The 23,685-nt window shown below is 38.8% G+C and overlaps 1 protein-coding gene across 1 annotated transcript in view; it reads right to left on the bottom strand.

Moving 5' to 3' along the window:
- The window catches only part of PDK1 (pyruvate dehydrogenase kinase 1), a 34,777-nt gene extending 20,970 nt beyond the window's left edge, over positions 1–13,807 (bottom strand). Inside the window, exons 1-8 of the mRNA XM_081051623.1 lie at positions 13,478–13,807; positions 11,418–11,559; positions 8,933–9,004; positions 6,769–6,953; positions 6,371–6,466; positions 5,272–5,349; positions 3,629–3,705; positions 1,747–1,845 (exon numbers count right to left, since the gene is read on the bottom strand). Coding sequence (XP_080907749.1) covers positions 1,747–1,845; positions 3,629–3,705; positions 5,272–5,349; positions 6,371–6,466; positions 6,769–6,953; positions 8,933–9,004; positions 11,418–11,559; positions 13,478–13,655 — 927 coding nt within the window. The 5' untranslated portion in view covers positions 13,656–13,807. The remainder of the gene's footprint in view (positions 1–1,746; positions 1,846–3,628; positions 3,706–5,271; positions 5,350–6,370; positions 6,467–6,768; positions 6,954–8,932; positions 9,005–11,417; positions 11,560–13,477) is intronic.
- Between the last annotated feature and the right edge of the window lie 9,878 nt (positions 13,808–23,685).

Genomic DNA, 23,685 nt, shown 5'->3' with positions numbered 1-23,685 from the left:
GTTGGTTAGAGCGTGAGCCCTCAACAACAAGGTTGCTGGTTCAATTCCCTCACGGGATGGTGGGCTGCGCCCCCTGCAACTAAAGACTGAAAACGGCGACTGGACTTGGAGCTGAGCTGCGCCCTCCACAATTAGATTGAAGGACAACGACTTGGAGCTGATGGGCCCTGGAGAAACACATTGTTCCCCAATATTCCCCAATAAAAAAAATAAATAAATAAATAATATTTTTTAAATTTTAAAAAAAGGCTGACAATAACAAGTGTAGTTAAGGATGTAGAAAAGTTAGAACTTTCATACATTGCAGGTGGGAATGTAAAATGGTACAATCACTTTGGAAAATAGTATGGCTGTTTCTCAAAAGTTAAACATAGAGTTAGCAATAAGCAATTGAATTCCTAGGTACATAATAAGAGAATTAAAAACCTAAGTTCACACAAAGACTTCTACATGAATGGCAGCATTATTTATAATAACCAAAAAATGACAGCAACCCACATGTCCATCAACTTGATGAAAGGATAAACGAAATGTGTTATAGAGTATTTTCATCCATAAAATGGAATGGAGTATGGATACATGCTACAATATTACACTAAATGGAAAAGTCAGTCACAAAGGACCACAAATTGTATGACTGCATTTTTATGAAATGTGCTGAATAGGGAAATATATACATAGAAAATAGATTAATGATTACCAAGGACTGGGAAAAGGGAAAATGGGGAGTGACTGCTGGTGGGTATTGGGGTTTTTCTTGGGAGTGATGAAATTATTGTGAAATTAGACAGTGGTATGGTCACACTACCCTATGAATAAACTAAAAAAAACGCACTGAATTATACCCTTCAGAAAAATAAAAAGGAACAGTAGATGCCTTCAAAATTCTGTAAAATGATTATTTTCTATCTAGAATTCCCTGTATGAACTTAAATATTGAGAAAATGGCAAGTGAAACTGGGTGGGGAAGGGAGGATAATTCCTCAGCTACCATAACAGAAAGCTAATATTTGCTGTTTAAAATTTCAGAAATAGCAGTATCAAAATACTACTTAAAAATATAGCAATAAATCCCAGAAGAAATAACTAAAAGACTACCTCTGAGTAGTGACCCACAAATGGCCAGGGACATATTTGAGTTTTATATTCTCTGCATTTGTTACTTTAAAACAAAAATTTAAATGATTGTTTTAAAAAGAGAGAGGTATCACTATACTCCAAGAAACTGGGCTATGTGAACAATGCAGTGGAAAAGGCCTGGCACTGAGGTCAGAGACCTGATTTTATGCCCTGTGTCATTTACTCACTGTATAATCATGACCTAATCACTACCTTAGTTTCCTTACCTGTGCTCCTAAATAGTTATTATGAGAATCAAATGAAATAATTAAAATAAAAGTAGATTGAAAAGCATTGTTTAACAGTGAAAAGATTATGTACTATCTACATAATACTACAAATACCCAATATTTTAGGTTTAATTTATCCAAGTGGGTATCAAAATGGATATTCATGACCACCGTTAAATTGTCTGTCTCCAGGATTTACTTTAATTTGAATCATCTGAATTAGGGACCAGAATAAAAACAGACTCAAGGGATAATTCCATAATCTGCTGGATAAATGAAACAATGTGCTTAATTACTTATTAGGGATAGGATTTCCTTCTCCTAAGAATAAATTATGTCTTTTAGAAATTATGTGCATGCCTGTACATCAACTGAAAAAAAACAAAAAGCATTTTACCTTCACAGTCAAATCCTCGTTACCCAACGTGATGTGAACTTGAATCGGTGGGTAAACACCTTTATCAGCATGGTATTCCATGGTTGCTCTCATTGCATTCTGAAATACATTAGAGTTACATCAAAAATACAACTTAAAAAAAAGAGAGATAAACTAATTATAATTTTCAACTATATATGCACTACTTGAAATTTTTTTAAAAATTTAATTGGATGGAAATATGCCCAAGCATCATAATTCTTATAACCATATTTTGAAAATTAACTTTTGAAAAAATTATTAAGTCAATTTTGGAAGACTTGTGAGATATTTTGATTTAAAGATTCAAACTAAATTCTGCATATTTTGCAAAACCAGATGTCTCAACATTTTTAATTAGTTCACCCTAGAGCAGAAAATTCTATCCAAGTACTTTTATAATTTAGTAGCTAACAGGCAAACCTTATTTTTGAAAAGTTTCATTTCTATTTTTAAGAACCATTTTACTTATCATAAATTGCTTTAAGAAAAAAAATTTTTTTCATATAGTATTAACAGCAATGGTCTTATTATGATGTAGAAACAAATCCAATGTACCACTAGTTTGAAACTAAGGATATTTACATTGTAAAACTGCTGTGATCAGTTTCTAAAGGACACAGAGTATACAATACCAACATATCATAAGCACTAAATGATAACATGAAATGTAGCAGCGGAGTAGAAATTGGTAAGACTAGATAAAGTTAAAAAGGCACAAGACAGGACTGAATTTGGAAATAAGTGTGGCCCTGGCACACCAATCAGAACTGAGTATGCCTGAGGAGGAGATTCTATCATCTCTACCAAAGGCCATTTAAGGTCAGGTTCCAGAAGGAAGTCATTATTAGCAACCTTATGTAAAACCTCTTTTATAATATGGTAGTATTTCTTTTATTAAACATCATGGGAAACAAGATATTTACATGACTGAAAAGCAGTTCTAATCATTTAAGTGCCAATTGCTTATTTATTTAACCTCTTTGATAGAAAGATTTTTGGAAGGTATTAGATATATTCTTGCTGTCTTAGAATAAAAGAGCATTCTTGAACTCTTGCTGTTCTAAGACAGTCAGTTTTTCTGTTTCAGTGTATTTTTCTTTTTTGTGATCAGCCTGAAAGCAACCTCTTCTCTCTTCTAGTTTTCTGCTGGCTGAAGACCTGGTAACTAAAGTAAGAAAGACTACAGGTTTGATTTAAGGTGACATTTTCAGCCACAGGGACCTGTACCACTCCTCATCACCAACTTTCCTGTCTACCAGCAAGTTCATTGATATGTTATTGGGGGAAAAACAGTATTCTCAACATGACTAGCATAATTTTGTTTCATTTTCAAAATTTGTTGTCAAGAGCAAATATAATAGCAGAAGCCCTATAAGTCAATATAAATGACTTTCTCAAAAAAAGAAGAAAAGAAAAGAAAAAAGCATACATCAGTGGGACTCTGGTCCTTTAAGGGTAGAAAGTTGAGAATCATTCTTCTAAATATTTTGCTTTGTAAAAATATAAACATAACTTTACTGAGCACCAATAACGTGCTGCCACTGTACTGGACATTTAGTATATTATTCCCAATCTTCTTCATAACCTGGATAGTATTATCCTCATTTTACAGAAGAGGAAACTGAGGCTCTGAAAGGCTGAGTGACTTGCCCAAGGTCACACACATTTTCTTTCTCGCTCCCAAATCTGAGGTGTCCATCAGTGCTGACAAAAGGCTGCTCTCCTGCAATGTGACATGACACTCAACATGACATGACATCTTTTATGAAACCGAGGAAACCCCGAGAGTATTTAACTTTCAGAGCAGATTCCTAACCTCAGGAAAGGGCTGATAAAGGTTATGTAATACTCTTTTACAAACCTTGAAAAGTTCAAACACCATGTGATAGAGATGGGATGGTACATAAACCACTTGTATTGGCTGTCCTGGTGATTTTGCTACAGAGCAGAAGAGAAAAATTTAAAGTACAGAGAGATGTGCTTAAAGCATTTTAAAGAATATACAGTGTAGTGATGAAAAGAAAACATTTACTAGGGAGGAGAGTATCATCTGGGAGAGAACTGCTACACCAGTTCTTACTGTATTACTATTTGATCCCCATGCTCACCTAGATTAGTAACTGACGGAGACAACAGGAGTCCTGTATCATTCTTGCAATCCTGCATAATAATCTAACCAGCCCACCTTCCCCTTCTTCTCTATGACAGTCTTTTGAAAGGACACCGAACCTTAAGGTCAATTTTACATTCCAGAAAGAAATGTTACAGTCTATAAATTCCACCGTCTGACTGACATAGCCTTTTTTTAAGCCATTTTTTCGAATATTTCACCCATGTGGATTGTCTTCTGTTTTAGTTTAGACATTTCTATAGATATAGAGCTGAGGAAAAAATTTAAGCTAGTATCAATTTATCAAGGGATGCTTATTTTACATTCAAATATTTAATAGGAGTCCAGGTGAGGCTGGGGGGATGGGGCAGATAGTGTATAAAACAGTCTTCAGCACTTAGCAAAGGAGTAAGACTCACCATACCCTGGGATTCTAATGCAGCCAATAAACTGGACTTCCTCTGAATAAATTGTCCCTTGGAAACATGGATAGGACATTGGAAACTGCCCACAGTAGTTCAGATTCTCAAGCTATCACTTGTACATTGTGGTTATTATTTACTAAATGGTACCGTTATGGACCAAAACAGTTTATACAGCATTAGAAAAACACCAAGCAATCCCACTTTCAAGGGGCAACTTCTTCCACGGCTTTTCCACTATTAGGTCCAGAATATGACTTAGATGTAAGCCTGTTTAATTTTATTCTTTTTAAAGGGTCATGTTAACATAGGAAATGTTTTTCCCTCTACCAAAACTACCCTAACTCTAGGAAAAACAGTGAGATTCATCAATCTCCTTTCAAGGCATCTGAACCTTTTTGTCCAAAAGGCACTAAATCAGGATGAAAAAAAGACCATTAGAGATAAGCAGATTCTCAAATAAAGGAGCACTTTCCCTCTTACACACCTCCAGGCTTTTTAATTCCTCAACAATAAAATGATTTACAAATCAGGAATTAAAAATCATAAAGTATAAACCTTACATTACTGAACTGCATATAAAAGTCAAATATAATTTTCTTGGCATCATTGTTTTTTCTCTGACTAACCAAGAAACCAAAGATAAGCAAAGAATCAACATTACCAATTAAAAAATAAGGAAAATGGGGGCGAAAAGGCCAAAATGTATTTCAGAAAGAATCCAACTAAATTAATTATATAGACACACACACACACACACACACACACACAATTTTTTTAACATGATTGTTCTCCCTCTGCTTTCGTATCTCATGAAGAAGTACTTTGAAAAGGACTTCTGATAAAAGTCCTTTTATATTAAAACAAATCTAAATTATTCTATCATTCCTTCCCAGGTAATCATAACACTGATCATCGAGGAAAAAACAACATCAGGCTTACCATTTAAAAAAAAAACAACATCAGGCTTACCATTTAGTTCTTCAAGTTCTAGTTCAGGAGAGTTAATATAATACAAATCACATAGACGCCTAGCATTTTCATAGCCATCTAGTATGAATCAAAACAAAAAAAGCATTAAATTTACTTCTGTTTCACGCATTAAGATGGCAATAGTATTGACAAATGAAATTTTAAAACTCTACAGAAGAAAATATACTTTAATAAACTTAATTTGGAGAAGGTCTGTTTAAGTATGACATGACAAAGCCTAATAGCCATAAAGGAAAAATGACAGATATGATTACAAAAAAAATTAAAATATCTGTATAGAAAAAAGACACCATAAAGAAAGTAAAAAGAAAAACAGCAGGAGGAAGAAACTATTTATAATACATATGACAAACATTTAGAGTTGGTGAAGGTTTAAGAAACAGAAATTCTCATTTATTGTTTGATGCCTTTCTGGCAGTATCAAAATTTTAAATGCATATCAAATGTTTTTAATTCTAGGAACAGTGCCTTCTAAAATACTAGCAAAAGTCAGTACGTATGAAAAGATGCTCACTGCAGTACTGTTAATAATAGAAAAAAATTAAAACAACCTAACTGTGCATCAATGGGAAGATGGATTAATATATTTTTATACATCCATACAGTCATTCAAAAACCTGGGGTATATCCATAGGTACTAAAAATAGTATGATGTCTATAAACTTGTAGAAAAATATACATGGAATACCCCATTTTCCAAAAATAACAAACAATGTTAAGACTAATGATCATGTATGTGTATGAGTATGGTATAAACAGAAAAAAGTGTGAAAAGATGCAAACCAAACTATTATGAATTATGGTTCCTCATATATTCATAGAGAATTAGGAAAGGGGGACTTGAATTTTTTGAAGTAAAACAGAAACCTTCATAATGTTACCATATTTTGCCTAACAAAGCATTGTACCAACAACACATTCATCCTATTCAGAAGGCACAGCGTAGTTATTTGCAAACTCATACATTTGCTCCTAACATTTTATCTCATGATATAAACAGTTGCGTTAATAGCAATAACTAACACTCAACCATTTTGATTTCTTCATCCTTTCTGAAAGGAAAAATACAAGTATTCACCTTGAATAACGTCAACTACATTGCAGTTTGGGTTTATGCTTCCAATGTGTTTTCGATGAGATGCGCTTCCTTTGTCTTTCCCACCAAACAATAAAGCTATCAAGAAATAAAATATAAAAATACAAACAAAATCAGCTAAAACATCCAAGGACCTTTTCCAGATTTGAATACTCTTTCTCTAAATGGTACCAAACAGTAGAACAACTATTTTCCTTAAACAAAAACATAGCATTTTACATTCAATAAAAATACCTCCTTTATATGGCAATCTATTTACTTTTCATAATCTGCAGAAAAAGTAAAATTGAACATTCTCCTTAAAGGGAAGTTTTCTAAATAAATGTAAAGTATACCAACACATTTTATTTAGCTTCTTCTCTTGACTTCCGGACACTTACAGTGCTGATTGAGTAACATTCTAATTGAAATGCGACTCATGAAGAAGCGATCCAAAAAGTACTGAACATTCTGGCTGGTGACAGGATCCACCCCGAAGTTCTCCTTGTATTCAATCACACCCTGAGCCATCGTGGGAATTACATCATTATGTCGGTTCCTGATCCGTATCACAGTATCTGTAAAGCTAAACAAATCTGTCTCTCAGAACAGCCAAATATTTTGCCAAGTAAATTTAATACTAAAATCTAAGTTTACCCAACTATTTTAGGCAAGAAAATCCCCAATTCAGCAAAAGGATCATCAATGCCTGTTTTCCTACACTTAGTAAATATATTTCAGGTCATAAAATACATCAAATCTGTGAAGGTGCAAGGACCTCCAAAATAAAACTTTTGAAATTTAATTATTTTCATGGAAGTCTTAAAAGTAAGGCTGCAACAAAACATAGAACGCAACGGGTTTTTTTAAACCTTTATCAACTAGGATCACCTGAGCACTCACTAGGGAGGATGGTGCCAGGGACATTCAGCATAAAAGACAGAGCAGATGCTCCTGGGGAATACATGCTCTGTAAGGAATGAAGATGCATGAGCCAATAAAGCCTGTCTCTTTTGGAACTACTCCCTAGGGTTCAAAGAAAGCAAGAATCACTTAGAATAGAAAAGTAGGAAAGAATTCTAATTTCATCCATTCTGTAAGTTTAACATGGAAGAGGAAAAGTCAACTGTTTTGTTAAAAGAAAAATTTTCAAATCATCCAGCCTTCCCATTTCTGTCATTCAGAAAATATTCTTGTATGAGAAATTTAAAGAAGTAAATAAAAGACAAAAGAAGTCTTAATTATGAAGTAACAAAATCCATCTTGTAACATACCCCTCAGAATTTACACTTTCTCGAATGACTTTCCCATTTAAAGTCATTATCTTGAATACTATTAGCTTCTTCCACCGATGCTCTTATGGCTCAAAACATTTTTGGAATTCCTAGTTTGCAATTAGCTTCAAAATCAAACTGTTAACTCAAAATACAAACAAAACTCCTCAAAAACAACTCACCATTTCTATTCACCCCTTTATTTCACCTTTCTCTCTTGTTAAAACCCAAAACAGTATTATTCTGCTTGAGGGCTCTAAATTACTAACCGTTTCCAGAAGGTGCTATAGAATAATGTTCATTTTTCAATAGACTGCTTGGGTCCGAATCCTGGTCCTATCATTTGCTAGCTACGTGATCTTAATGTTCCTTTAAATGACTTATCCGTGTGGTGCACAGGTAGCATTACCTCAACAGAGCTGTTTTAAAGATTAAATGGTATCATTCGTGTAAAGTTGTAAAGTGTGCCCCATATCTAGGCACAGAGTAAATTCCTGGTGTTATTTTCAGACCTCAATCACGTTTAAAAAATGAACTGTTACCACCACCTTTAACAACAGTCAAAAACATACACAAGACTGAGGGTGACAAAAGAGGTGGTCTTCAACTTTTGTGCAACATTCATTGGAAGAAGCAGGTAACTAACTACCTGAGGCGACTACTTGGGTTTATCAGTTCTGATATGTTGGTGATTAAATTGATCCTATTACTTACATTATCTTACAGACCATAGGTCATAAACTAGAGACCCATAGACATGTTTTTGTAGGCCTTCGGTATTTTAACAAATGTTTACTTAGTTGCCAATTATTCCAAATTGGGAGATTTTACATTAAAAATCTTGTGGCTTTTCTTTAAACACACACACACACAAATCCGATGATCTGGGCAGCACTTCTGCATAGAAATGATCAGCCGGACCTGAGGGTCCTTCAGGTGCATGTACTCTCCACAGTAACCGACTCACCAGTCCCCTTTCACCCACGTGGAGATCTCCACTGATCATCACACTGGAACTGTGTCTTTTCTTACACTGGAGTTCAGAGGAACATGAAGCGTTTCTTATTCCCAGCCCAATTTACTGGCTTATGTTACTTGCCTTGCCTGTAGGGGCGGCTACAGGCAAACATACTACCATATGTTTTAAAGTAGTGCGAAACTAAAACAAAAGTTAATCCATTTCCCTAAAGTGGACCAACATAAGGTCTAAGCTCAATGCATTTGTATTTTTCTATGACGTATAAAGGATACAAAAACTGTGTTCAGAATAGGGTCAAAACACTGTACTTACTCATAAATAGTTTTAGCATCTTCAGCACTTTTGTCCTTAAAATCAAGAAGCTCCTCAAGGCTCTGGATATACCTAAAATGCAAATCAATAGGGTAGGGTAAATTTGTTCTTTTACATTTTGAAAGTTCAATATTGTGAAAATGCTCAAAAGGTATTTTTAATATTTCTCCATTTTTCATTTAGGATAGTGTCATCAATGACGGTTGAAGTAGGATTTTTATACCCATGCATATTTGAGCCCATTGCTTGGCACAAAGTAGCAGAAATTGTACATTTTCTCCTAAAAACATAGGTTAAATTTGACTAAAGAATTTTAAGATTTTCTACCTCTTTTATTTTTTTAAACTTCTATACTATAAAATAGTTTTTGCATTTCTTAAATTTGCCACTGTGCATTACAGTATAAATACTGATTGTTGCGAGAACTGAGTCTGGCACCAATTCTACGTAATCATGGGCAAATGACTTAACTTGTCTAAGTGTTGGTAAAATGCGGAGCCCAGCCTACCTTGGTCTAATAGTCAAACTTAAATGTCTGTGCTGTAAAACCTTAATTTTAGATGTTTATGTCCCATCAACAAAGATTTGCTGAAAGCCTACAATCGATCACGTAGTTCTTTTAAACAGAACTGAATGAAAAAACAAAGTCATGAAAATGAAGGGTTTTAATTTGTTTAACAATTCAAGGTAGCAAATCACCTGTTAAGGAAGGAGCAAAATGAGGAAAGCCAAATGACTTTCTCAAGGTCATGCCACCAAGCACAATGGCAGTGCAGGGCCAGAGCTAAAAACACCTTGCTACCATTCAATGACCTTCAAGAGTGTAAGGTCCGCTGAACTGCCCTAACTCAGCAGGCATCCAGGGGCAATGAAAGTGTTTTAAAAATCTGTCACTCCATAGGCTGGTTTGGAAAACTGTTCCTGACAAGCAATATGGCTCTCTGCATTCCAAAGTCAAGTGATTCTGATATCTACTGTTTTGCTTTAACCCTTAACTTTCTTTTCATTAGCAAGAAAAATTATGCTATTTATTCAAGGAGATTTGAATACTTCCAACGTGTTAGGCACAGATAAGATTTCAAAGAGCTGCATATGCTATTTTTAATGAAGAATTAAAAAATATATATTTAGGAATAAGCGTCCAGAGAAAATTACCTGTTCTCCGTTATATTCCATCATAGCTCCTAAAAAACCACAATTTTAAATGTTCCACACTCGGACTAGACAGCATCTGATTATCATACACAGTTGGCCCTGGAACAACTCAAGGATTGGGGGTGCTGACTCCTGGCCCTTCCACCCCATTCAAAAATCCACGTGTAACTTCTGACTCCCCAAAAACTTAACTACTAATAGCCTACTATTGACTGGAAGCCTTACAGGTAACATAAACAGTTGATTAACACATATTTTGTATGTTATATGAATTACACAATATATTCTTACAATAAAGTAAGCCAGAGAAAAGAACACTGTAATTAAGAAAGGAATAAGAAAAATACACTTATTGTATTTATTGAAAAAATCCACAAGTAAGTGGACCTGCGCAAACCCATTTTGTTCAAGGGTCAATGGTATATAGCAGTCATAATTCTTTTGCTTACTTTCTAAAATTGATATGAGATCAGCTTCTCGCACATATAGTGCCTACAAAAGGAAAGCGAGTAACTCCATGAATCATAATTGGGAAATCTCTTGCAGCTAAATAAATTTTTTCCATCTAAGGCTGAACTCTGGCAAACTCTTCTGTTTGAAATATACAGTGATTAAGAGAATAATACTTTTAAATTCATAACATTAGCAAGAAAGGCTGTAGATAGGCGGCCCCGTATGTGTGCCTACTCTTCATGCTGTATTGTCATTTTTTGGAAGAGAGATCAGTTTCTACATGATTCCAGTAACTTCTAATTGTTTTAAAATGATAAAGACTTTAACTTTTGTGACTTATAAAAATATATATTTCAATAAAATAAATTCTGTTTATAAAAAAATATACATCCTTTAATACATTTCATCATTCTGACTGCATGTGGTATCGTAGAAACAAACAAATCTGGGCTTCAATCTTAGCTCCACTATAAGTGGTAGTGCCTTAGGCAAAGGACAGCCTGTAGGTGCCTCAGTTTTCTCATCTGTAAAATAGAGATAATAATGCCTACTGGGCAGAGTTGTAGAAAGGATTAAAAGTAATATAAATCCTTCACTTCAACAAATGGTAGATATTATTATATTATAACATAACATCTCTGCAGATTTAATAACATACTCGTAAATCTTAAGTTCAGTGTCTGCATTTCTGCGCAGTTCTGATTGTTTCTTTTATTTTTTCAAAACCAAGTTGTGGATAAGCTCAGACATACTCCCCAAAAAGGAGGAATGTTGCTACTATCTTAAGATTCTACTAAAGAGTAAAAAAGTATTCGTTTTAAGCTTCAGTAAAACCCACAACTCCACTGAAATTGGAAACACAGGACAGGAATCTTACCAGCTTTGTACCAACTGAACTGATGGTGTCCTGAGAAGATTATCTGGAAGAAGACTTATTTCTTTCATTATGTTTGCCAATCTAACAGGCAATTCTTGCCGCAGAAACATAAATGAGGTTTTTTCACAAGCATTCACAGATCCTGAAACCAAACACAGTGGGAAAAGCAGTAAGTGGAAGCCATGAGGCAGCAGAAGCCAAGAGGCAGGGAGAAACACAGAGGGAGTTATTAGGTTGGTGCAAAAGTAATTGCGGTTTTTGCAATTTTTTTTTTTTTAACCTTTTAAACCACAATTCCTTTTGCATCAACCTAATATTTGGCTAGAAATATCAGAGGGATAGTAGCATCACCATGAAAGGGTAAGTAAGGAAGAGGAGGCAAGGGATGAGATAACCCAGTCTCTAGGATTGTGAGGCATCGTGAATGACCTTCCAATTCAACATTGCAATATGGCTTTGGAGAGCAATGGCGATACTTTGCCGTCTCCATTACTTCCACCCTCAGTGTGATCTGTTTTAGAACTCAGGCAACCTGAGCAAGTCTGAGCAAGATGCAGTCTAATTAACAGTAGGGCCTGCAAAGCCTATCCTATATAACCTGTTGCTGCTATTATCATTTAGAACATGTTTCCTAACTCTAGGTTTGCAAGAAGTGAACGTCTAAGGAACAGAACTTTGACATGTGCATGGGAACCACTACACTAATTACTGTAAGCAAAGAGGAAATTATAGAGGGCTTTCAGGCAACAGAAAGCAAAAAATGTCAATGTCTATTCAGCAACCACCTTCCAGCATCTCCCCCAGGAGGTCCTATTTAATTTTCTGATTCCTGGAAAGCAGCCTGCTCCTTCCTCCACTTCTATAAAAGGGTGCTAACCAGAACAGCTGTAGAACATAATTTGGAAAGCAGTTTCATTTAAAGTTAAACTAAAATGTCATATTATTTCAACAATGCATTTTAAATTCACTAATTTAATCTTGCTGTTTCAGCAACCAGACCACCTTAGCAAAAATTAGATTGTGAATAGCAGGAATTACCTCATTAGAAGAAAATATTTTCTTGCACAAGTTGAATGGCATACTTGTGAACAAGGCCAAATTCATCCCTTAATCACTTGAGTCATTTTAAAGTAAAAACAAAAACCCAAGGCTTTGAGTCAAAAAAATCTGCCACTGTGAAACCATCATTTTAAGATAAAATTGCCAACCAAGCTGGTATCTTTCAAGACCACTTGTGATCCATTAGTGACCTAACAGCATTCACCACGTAGAAGATAACTTTTTCTACTCAAATGTTATGACTTTATTAGAGTTTCCCCTTTTCCCCTCAGTGCCCCCATATGAAAAGTGAAAGTTAAAAGCCTAACTGTGCAATTCCTCTGCCATTTGTTGTATCCTTTCTAGAAAAAAACTAGTTAGCACCCATCGGAGAAAGAGAAAAGCGGACAGTCGCTTCTAAGGGGTGAAATGTGGTAAACCCCAGCATCTCCTACTCACGCACTTTACAAGTGCTCAAGACTTATTTAGCTGATGACGAAATGAATGTGCTATTGGTGGAAACACTCCAGCCAGGGAGAAGAAAAACATTCTATGAAACCCTGGGCCAGTTATAACCTGCTTCCCCTATCGTCATGCCAATTCTATGCAATCGTCATACAACACTGGACATTTATCATAACTGCAGAATCCCACCACGACGCTGGAGGTGTCTACACACTACTGCTCCCACCAGCGCTGCCGTTCGGAAGTGGATCTGCACGTGCGCGGCAAGGCGGGCAGGCTTTCGGTCCGCGGCCCTCCGGGTTTGTTTTGCAACAATACGCAGTAAAAAAGCACCCGCTGCCAGCGATAGACCCGGAGGGGAGGACCCACCCGCTCCCGCACCTGAGCACGGGGATTAGCCGGCGAGGGAAGAAGGAAGCAGCTAAGGCGCAGGGGCAGGAGGAGGCGGGGTGGGGTGGGGAGGGGTGGGGAGGGGAGGAGGGGGCGCGTGGAAGAGCAGGGGTGCGCAGAGGCGAGAGCGGCCGCGCACAAAGGCCCGAGCCCCGGGCCGCGCTCACCGAAGTCCAGGAACTGCTTCATGGAGAGCGGGGACGGCGAGAAGCGCGCGTAGAAGTCCACTTGGCCCGGAACGCCTCGGTCGGGCGCCGGGCCCGAGCCCGAGTGCGAGGCGAGGCTGCGGCGGGCGCTGCAGCGGGCGGCCGAGGCGGCTCCGCGCAGCAGCCGCGCCAGCCTCATGCCGAGCCCCGCGGGAGGAGCCGGAGCCCCCGCGCCAGGTGACTGCTCCGCGAGGCGGCCGGGCGCTACGTGAGGGACGTGGCGGGCCGCGGGGGCGGGGAGTCTGTCAGCGACTGTCACCGCCGCGGCCGCCGCCCCTCCTGCCGGAGCCCGGCCCCCGGCGCCGCTGGGCGGGATCCAGGGAGGGAGGAGGCGGGCAGCACGCGGGGGCTGCCTCCGAGCCCAAGTTTGGTCCCGGCGGCTCGGGGCGGAACCCAGAGAGCGCTGCTCTGGCGGCAGGAACCTGCTGGGCGCGCGAGGAGGCCACGCCACCGCGTGGGCGCCTCCCCCGTCCGGGGCCGGTCGCAGCCGCCGGCCGGAAAGCCTGCGGGGACCGCGGCACTCCGGGCCGCTGAGTCGCGTTGGCGGTGTGGCTCTCCCCCTTCCCACGCTCTTTTGCAACAGATCCCACCTTCCTGCTGCTTCTGCCCTCCCAGCCTCCGCCACACACTGGGACGGGCCTGCGCTCTGCCTCCAAATGCCGCAGTGCCCCGCGGCGAGCGCGTTCCAGACACTCTCCTCTGTAATGCAAGCCCCACACTCGCAGGTGAAGAAGCTGAGACTCAGACAGCTTCATGGGCTTGACCCTTGTCAAGCAGTGGTACCTAAATACAAATGGTGAACACGGAGGAGTGTGGCCCCAAGTAATATCGGTGACAGCAGTCCCAGAAGATAATCGGCAGGCATTCCCGGCACAGTGAGCAATGTATTTAAAGGGTCCCAGCACTCCGACAGCCCATCTCTGTAACTGCCATCTTAGTGAGGGACACCATTTGTATTTATGGTGACTGCTTGGCTAGTCCACCCTTTCCAGATTTCTAAATAGTGAATGTAAGATTAGACAATTTCTAATACTATAGGTTTAATTGCATAGACAGAGCTGCAAAGGGTACCGTCTACGGTGAAAATACAGTGAAAAATCATTTCTGTGCCTTCTCTCCAATGCTGCTTCCCCATATACACCCCCCGTCCCCCACCAGTGCTTTGGTATATCTTAGATGCAATAGATTTACCTTTCCATGTGTGTGAAGTTTATCAAATTTATATATATATATATACATATATATATATGTATATACACACACACATATATATGTGTATGTGTATATATATATACTTTCAACCTGAAAATAAAAAGCCAAAGTGAGAGGCAACAAGCTTTTATTTGAGATCATAAAGAATAGCTATTTGGGAAGTACTGATTCAGGGAGAAACCCAAATAGTGATCTGATTATGGGGTGAAGGCAAGGGGTTTTTCTGAAAAGGAAGGGAAATACATGAAGGAAGAAATTTCTATCGGTACTAATAAGCTATTTTTTAGCTGTACATGGCTCTTTACGAATTCTAAAGAATGTCTTTAATTATCAGTCCTTACAGTCAGGAAGTCAGCTTTCCTGTTAGCTTTACAAACAATTGTTTGGAAAACAATGCTGCCCAGTCTAAAGGTTATTTTGCCCAGTTCAAACATTCCAGAGGTTCAAGGAGTAAGATGTACAATGCAGTTCCTCTGGAATGACTCCATTTTAAAATGGCTCAACTCATGGCTATAGATAGACAGGTAGCTAGGTAGGTAGATGGATAGATATATAGCTGATATAGACATATAGAGATGGAGATATAGATATAGATATAGATATATCCAGCAATTACTAGTATAGAATGATAATTCATTTCTCCATGGTGATCAGGTCTTGGGTTGTATAAAAATATATGTATAAAAAATGAGATGAGAATTGATTTTTAAGGTGTATCAGTCCCACAAATTTAGCTTGAAAGAGAACATTGCCACCTTGAAACAAGGGTAGGTGGTTGGAGGAATGGGGTGGAAGCAGCACTTAACATATTATCTGAAAGTGGTGCCTCTAACCATTTTTTTCAGGGATCTGTTAACATAGTGGTTGTTAAGACTTTGGTAAAAATACCTTAGAGGAAGCAGCATGAACATAAAACCATGATATGTAGAGAAAGGATCAGAGGAGGGTGTCTCTTATGTTTGCTGCCTCACCAACCACACTCTCTACCTTCCCAATCTGACTGGCCTTCATCCATTCTATGAATATTTGTTGAATACCTACTAATGTACTAATTACTAAGTAATGGCCTATGTGGTTGGGAATAAAGTCACATGCAATTCAGATAGGATCCCTTTCAGATATGCCTATTCTTACAAAGCATATACTGTAGGGTCTAACATGGTAGAATTTTATACCATATCTTCAAATATTAGAGAGCTCTGTAAAAGAATGATTTGGTTTGTTCTTAGTGACCCAGATAGCAGACGGGGCTAGTGGGTGGAAACTAGGGAGACAGATCTGACGCACACATGGCAAAACTTTCGATGGTGATAGCCATTGGACTGTAAAATGGGCAGCCTGAGAGGAGGGGTTCTTGTCAATGACCATTCCAGTCTAGCTTTATAAGGATGGTGCAGAGAGGGTAATGGGGAAGTCATGTAGTGCAATGAAAAGAGCATGAGTTCTGGTTTCTAATTCTGGCTCTGCCAGGTACTGGCGATGGCCTTGAGTGAGTTACATAACCTCTCTGAGCCTCAGTCTCCACACCTATAAAGGGAGGGTAATATGTCTTGTTGGGTGACTGTGACATAGATCATATAGCTATGTGTTAGCACAATGCCCAGCACATACTAGACCTACTCAATAAATGGCATCTATTTTTTTATATCATGATTGCTCTTTTTATTATTTCCTTATTAGGATTTTATCAGAACCACTCACATATGTTTGGCCTGTAGCCAACTCTACCAAAGGTTTGGGACAAAACAATTTGAAATTAAATAGTAGCTATCCTTAAATCAGTCCCTCAACCAATTTCACCACTCTGTTGCGGCCTCCCTTCACGTTGCCATCCTCCTTTCTTCTTCCTTCCAGACCACTCCCTGAGCTCTGGATCGCACACCATTGTACACAGTATTATTCAGCTCTCTCAACCTCTGTTAGCAACTTGGCTGCTTTGCACCTAGTCACGCTGAGGTGTTCAGCTAAACATTAACTTGTGTGGAATCACAAGGCCCAGCAGAAACCTTGAGATTTATTTTAGTAAGGTTCATTCTCCCAGAAACCAATCCAACTGTTTTATAACGTGTGTTTTTTTTCTTTTCTTCAAACAAAAGTACACTCACCAAGCTTCCACCCAATATAGAGAGACTGAGTATATGAGAACATATAAAATGGCACCAACTTTTTGCTTCTTGGTGAAAGGCTGAGAGCCCAGAAGCTGGATTTTTTTTCAGGTATCTGTTAACGTGGTGGTTGTTAAGGCTTTGGTAAAAATATCTTACAGGGAGCAGTATGGACATAAAACCATGAGAAATGTAAAGAAAGTGATCAAACAGTGGTATCTTTTATATGAAGTTTACTAAAGGGCTATCGTATTTAACTATGTAGATATAAAGCACAGTGATATTCTAAGACTCAATAAAAATCTTTTTGTATAGCGTACTTGGGCCAGAGCCTCTAAATTCACTGAGAATTTATGATTCATGTTGGGCTGATTTGACTGAAGAGTGGAAAAAGCAATAAACAAGCTAGACTGTGCCACGTGTCTCTATTACCTCCAGGCTTCATGGGGCTCAGAGGACAAAGGAGGGGAGAGTCACGATGTTCACTCCCCTGCCCCCTGCCTGCCAGGCCATGATTTGTGCCCCTCTCACATCTGCCCAGGGAGCCTTACAGGTGGTACCCGGTTCCCTCTGTTGTAAATTGGGGTGCTTCACCATCCCTAGCTGCAGACCTCCACCCATACCTCTAAATAGTCCCTTCCAAACACTCTTTAGTTTCCCCTTTGAGTGTGCTACCATTTCCTGTCCCAGAACTCTGACTGGGACATTAGCAATATTAATATAATTTTCAAAAAAGGTAAAATCGTGACTCTCACGCAGCTATAAAATAAACACATCATTACCATGTTGTATGCTTTAAATATCTTAGAATTTTGTCAATTATCTCAGTAAAGCTGAAAAATATAACAAAATGAACACGCCAAAAATTTAATTAACACGTTCATTAAATGAGGGAACCAGAACCGATGACAACCATTTCAAAGCAGAAGTCAAAAATAGGAGTACAGCAATGACTGCAAAGAGCTATGAAACTGACTTTTTTCCCCCTTAGGAATCAGGAACCCTCCATCTGATAGTATTTGCATAGATATAGGCAAGAGTTATTTGCATTATCAGCTATCTACAATTTACAGAGTTATACACAGCTCAAAGATAATGAATCAGAATCACATACCCTGGAAAGTTGTGCTCTAAACAATACATTGTATTCCACTGAAGCAAGATTTTCTTCCCTGCATACATTTGTCTTCTTTTTTAAGGTGTACTGCCATTCGACTTATTACTTGTACGCTGATGTGGGGCCATCCTATTCACCAGGACTTGTTTCAGGGAAAACATCGTATTTATCTGGAGTAAGTACTGTATTTGATATGCTTTTGGAGTTGGGAGGGTGATCCCCTGGGACGCAGAACAGCTCTGCAGGAAGCCAGGGGAGGAATTCACTTTGCTGAGCAAAGAGGCAGGGGAGGTGATAAGAGACGGCAAAGGCTGTTTCACAATGAGAGCATTCCCGGTAACCTTCAGTCAAGTTTACTAAAAAGAAAAAGATTGTTAAGACGGTATCTTTTATGCAAGTTGGTGAAAAGAATGAATTTTGCACGAGAATTGGAGCCAATGGGGACAGCAATTACACAAGAGGAGCCTGAGTGAGAGGTGGGAGGGCTGAGAGAGACTGAGGGTGCAAACCCCTAAGAATTTATAGACTGGGACAGGGAGAACTCTGCACTTAGACAAACTGGGAATTAGCGATTTGAGGCTAGGTCTCTGAGAGTCAGGAAGTCTGCTGATGCCTGAATTATATCGCATACTTGAGCAGAGTTCAAGTTGTTCTCTTTTTAAAGTTCTGTTGGGGTAGGGAGGTGTAAATTTCTACTTTCACCACCAATTTCCCTTTATTTCTTCCATTTCATTTCTTCTTAAGTTCTCAGCTGCCTACTTCTGGGTTTATTCATTCAATAAGTGTCTCTTTAAACATGCTTTGTGCTGGACAGGCCCTATTTTCGGTTTCCGGGATACAGCAGTCAACAAGATATCCAAGTCCCTGCTCTCCTGGGACTTCTAAGGGGAAGAAACAGATAACAAATATACAGATTATCTCAGAGAGTGCTAAGGCTCGAAAGATAATAAAACGGAGCAATAGATTGTGTGGTGTGTGTGTGTGTTGTGGGAAAGCTACTTTATAAAGGAGGTCTATGAAGTAGCAAAGGCCACTCAGAGATCAGGACCTTCAGAGGCCCTCAGAGAGAAAGGTGTTACTGTGACCTCTCCCACCACGATCCTCAAAAAAATAACCTTCCCGCCTGCAAGAAAACAACAAAGCAAAAATTTCCTGAACTTGGGGGCCTTCCGTCATTCATAATTCAGTGTGTTAAAGAGCAAAATTCAACCAAGTTTGAAGATCTACTTGGCTATATTAAGTGATTCATGAATCAGGCAGCGTCTCTCATCTAGCAACGAGAAGGGTGCTCCACGGCGTTGTGTAAAATGGTTTTCATAGGAAGAAGGATATGGTAGGGGAGTTGGCAAAAGAAGAGAAAGGATTACAGTTACGCACTGAATAACGATGTTTCATGGTTCAGTCAATAGACAGCACCCACACCGGTGGTCCCATAGAATACAATGGAGCTGAAAATCTCCTATCACCTAGTGACATCATAAAGCAACAAAAACAAATCATTCACATGTTTGTGGTGATGCTGGTGTAACCAAACCTATTGCACTGACAATCATATAAAAGGAGGGCACGTATAATTATGGACAGTACATAACACTTGATAATGGTAATAAACGACGATGTTACTGGTTTGAGTATTATACTACACTTTTTATCATTAGTTTAGAATGTACTCTTTCTACTTATAGAAAGTCTACTGTAAAACAGTATGTCATGTTACCCTGGCAGCAGCCTCATCCCTCTCGTGTTTACTGCATCTCTTGATTACATCGTTTTCTCTTGTACGGATTTAATCTCATGTTTGTTTGTACAGTAACATGCTGTACAGATTTGTAGCCTAGGAGCAATAACCTATACCATACAGCCGACGGTAGATGGGCTGTACCATCTAGGTTTGTGTAAGTACGTTCTGTGATGTTTGTACAATGATGAAATCACCTAATGACACATTTCTCAGTTAAGTGGCACATGACTATATTTTTGACCAAACATCTTCTTTGGGGGGAGAAGGGAATGGCAAGGGTTTTATCATGCATATTGTCTCTTCTTTCTATGGGGGATGGAGAGGACCCACGTGACAGATGACCTCATTGGGGTTGACCAGAAAATTCCAGACTGGTTCATTAAAATTACATTTCTGGTGAAGGTTGAGACTGCAGTTAAGTCAGGTAGTAAATCAACGTTTGGTAGCACGGGCTTTTAGCACAAGTGATGCCATTTTGGGCTTGTGGTTTTCTCTTTAACAAAAGTAATCAATATGCCATTCCGCTGTGGGATATTTGGAGGTCCTATCTAGGTTCCAACAATATGCACAAGGAATAATATGATTAAAATCTGCCTAAATATACCTATGAGCTCTTAATAGAACAAAATTCTAAGGAATAAGAAAGCATGTCTTACGCAACCTTTATTTCTTACTAGTTCATAAAAATGGTACATCTTGCAATTGAAAATATCTTAGATGTGATGAAATTTGGCTTAACTGTTTATATCTGGAGTATAGAAGCTCCATGGGTTTTTTAACTCTATAAGATCCACATTAGGTTGACTACGTTAAGATTTTAGGCAGCAAGCAGAAAACATCCCCATTTTCAGAGCTGTATTCCCTTCTATCCTTCTCCCAAACTGTCTAGTTCCTGCCTGAACTCATCACTTTCATAAGACTGTGCTAAAAGCAGCAAGAAGCAGCCAAGATATGTCAATACTGAATCTTTTGCTACCTTTTCTTCTTGGCTGTGATATAGGCTGCCTTCCAAAGTATCACAGATGGTGGTATTATTAAATGTTCTGCATAGCATAACAAGAAACACACCATTCCAGCCTTTAACATCTGACTTCTCTTTACCTGTATTCAGACATTTCCATGGAGCTAATGCCACATGGCCATACCTAATGCAACAAAAGCGGAAAGAGGGATTTATTCTGAGTAGTACATCTGTCCAGTTAACATTTGTATTATGGTGGTAAAAAGAGAAAGTGGACATTGGGAGACAGCTTAGTGGTAATTGGAATTGAGATCATCTGTGGAAGGTGTGAAGCCAGAGACAAGCATCTATTGCAATAATATTTAAGGAATGAGCAATAGTAGAAGACAAGGGAAGAGTGCTTTGAAAAATGATGGGGCATTTGATACTGTTATTCTCCAGCAGTAAAGCAAAAGGAGAGCTGAGAATGTATAGTGTCAGATGGGTACTAGATTTGTTGGGAGGGGAGTTGGTGGGCTTGGTAAATAAGGAGAAGGGATTAAGAAATACAAATTGGCAGTTACAAAATTATTATGACATGTAAAGTACAACTTAGGGTATATAATCAATAATATTGTAATAACTATATATGGTGTCAGGTGGTTGCAAGATTTATGGGCAGATCACTTTGTAACTTACATAAATATGTAACCACTATGCTGTACACCTGAACCTAATATAATATTGAATGTGAACTGTAATTGAAAAAATTGTTAAAAGATACTCAACATTGAATTTTAGGCCTCCACAACCATACCTAATTGTAGAAACACCCACCGTTAGTCCACCTTTCAGATCTCATATGAAGGTATTTCATAGAATCTAATTCACATGCAAAAGCCTAGCTGCAAGAGAGTCTGAAAAAGTATTTTTAGCTTTCCAACTAGAAGGGTAGACTAGAGGTTGAGCAGCGAATCCATAGTTACTTATCACATGGCTTAGGTGTTTTATTTATTTATTTTTGTTTTTCTGGCAGAAGTAGCTGGGTTGTTTGTTGTGGGAACAGGAAAAGGGAAACTGAAGAATAATTGATGCTTGAGAAAAGAAATGTCCAATTGCTAACCCGTAACCCTTAGTTAGCCTGAACCTTATTTTAATCTTTTCTGTTTTGTTATTGATTTAGAGAAGTCATTATACCAGGCCAACACATCCGCCGCTTCTGGGGTCAGCTACTAGAACTGGCATATTGTTCCCCATTCAGTTGTAATCATAGTCACTGTAATGGGAGTTTGTTCCTAGCAGGGAAGGTATCTTGAAGGCTTGGCTCACAAGAGTAGCCAAAGATCAATGTCATCTATCCTGCCAAGGCAGTGAAATCTATATACTCAGATATAACAGAGATTAAAACGATCCCCGATTGCTCTTTATCCACAGGTTTGAGAATGTTAGGGGGTTGGAAGTTGAATAGAGGTGAAAGGATGGTGTCTAGATAGAATCCTACTTATTCCCTAATAGCATTTTACAGATGATGAAGTTAAACCATTACGGGTTAGTAAACTTACCTAAGGTCACATAAGTAGAAAGTAGCAGAGCGACGACTTCGATAGACTGACTCCAAAGATCCTTACTATGCTACATGTAATCCATGGGCCGGCAGCATTGCAGTGCCTGGAGCTTGTTGGAAATGTACAGTCTCAGGCTCTATCCCAGACTGCCTGAATCAGAACCTGCATGTTGACAAGATCTCAAAGTGCTTCTTAGGCACGTTCAAGTGTGAGGAGGACTGCTCTCAACCACTCTGTTGATTAAGACTTCCTAACCAGGGGAAGTTCCCTCAGGTAAACACCCTAGAACTGCAGTTCCATCAGCAATTTGATGACACCTAGAATCAAACAGATTCCGTCTTACTAGGGAAAAATGATTTTTTTGTTTTTGCCTTTAACAGATCTTTCTGTCAATGCAATGTTCTTCCAGGGACAGACTCTGGTGTAATATACACGGTGTAACTCAAGCACGAGATGGGCTCTGTAAGCATTTCATCTTCTGCAGAGCAGGAAAGACGATAAACCACACAACTGCAGCTTGCCGCCCTACTGAAGGAAACCAAAGAATTGATCGAGTGTGTAAAGAACGGAGAAAAGATTTTTAAAAAGAATCTACTCTTTTTACACTCTTCAATTTCATAAACAGAAAAAAGAAACAACAAGAATCAGTACGTAGCAACCTCAAGATGCCTGCACACTGACTTCCTTTATGTGCCCTGATCCCAACCCACACATACAGATGCTCTTTGTATTAAGGGCTGAGACAATTTGTTGATAAGCAGTTTAAACTGAAGAGTTAGGTTCACAGTATTTTTCAGTTAATTTAGATACTTAGGCTAGCAGATTGTAGCTGCATCACCCGCTAGTAAATCATGGGGTATGCTAGACTTTGAAGAGGAGACAAAGGCTCTAGTGACAACTAAAATAAACTGTTTCCCCGTCTGTGAAATGAGGAAGAACTAGATTTTCATATTTCCTTCCTATTTTAACGTTTTATGATTCTACACAATTAATAAGTGTAATTATAAAAATAGGTAACATTTAATGAGCACTTCCAGACCTTCTCATTTACGCCTTACAAGGACCTATGAGATGGGTACTGTTGTCAATCCTATTTTACAGATGAAGAAACTGGGGCACGATGTGTCAGTCACAGAATGTAACCGAGGGTGATATTCTAAGAGACAAAGCTAATTCGCACCCGGGCAGTCAGACTCAAGCTCCCTCCACCTCTAGCTCCTCAGCTCATTACTGCTGCAGTAGAACCACCACCAGCAGAAGCAGGGCATTCCCACACAGTGGGCAGAGCCCTTTGAATATTTAGGCCATCCGACAACCTCGAAAGCAGTTCTCAATCTTGGTTGCACTTTACGTCACTTGGGGAGCCTTAAACAGCATTGATGCCTGGGTCCCACCTTCAGAGATTCTGATAGAGTCCATCTGATTCATGTAGTCTGGGCAGTGGGATTTTTAAAAAAATGTTCTTTAGGTATTCAAATGTGCAGCCCAG

The sequence above is a fragment of the Rhinolophus hipposideros genome, assembly GCF_964194185.1.
Source record: "Rhinolophus hipposideros genome assembly, chromosome: 6".
NCBI lineage: Eukaryota > Metazoa > Chordata > Mammalia > Chiroptera > Rhinolophidae > Rhinolophus > Rhinolophus hipposideros.
The sequence above is the reverse complement of the archived record's forward strand: the minus strand, read 5'-3'. Positions and strand labels throughout refer to the sequence as shown.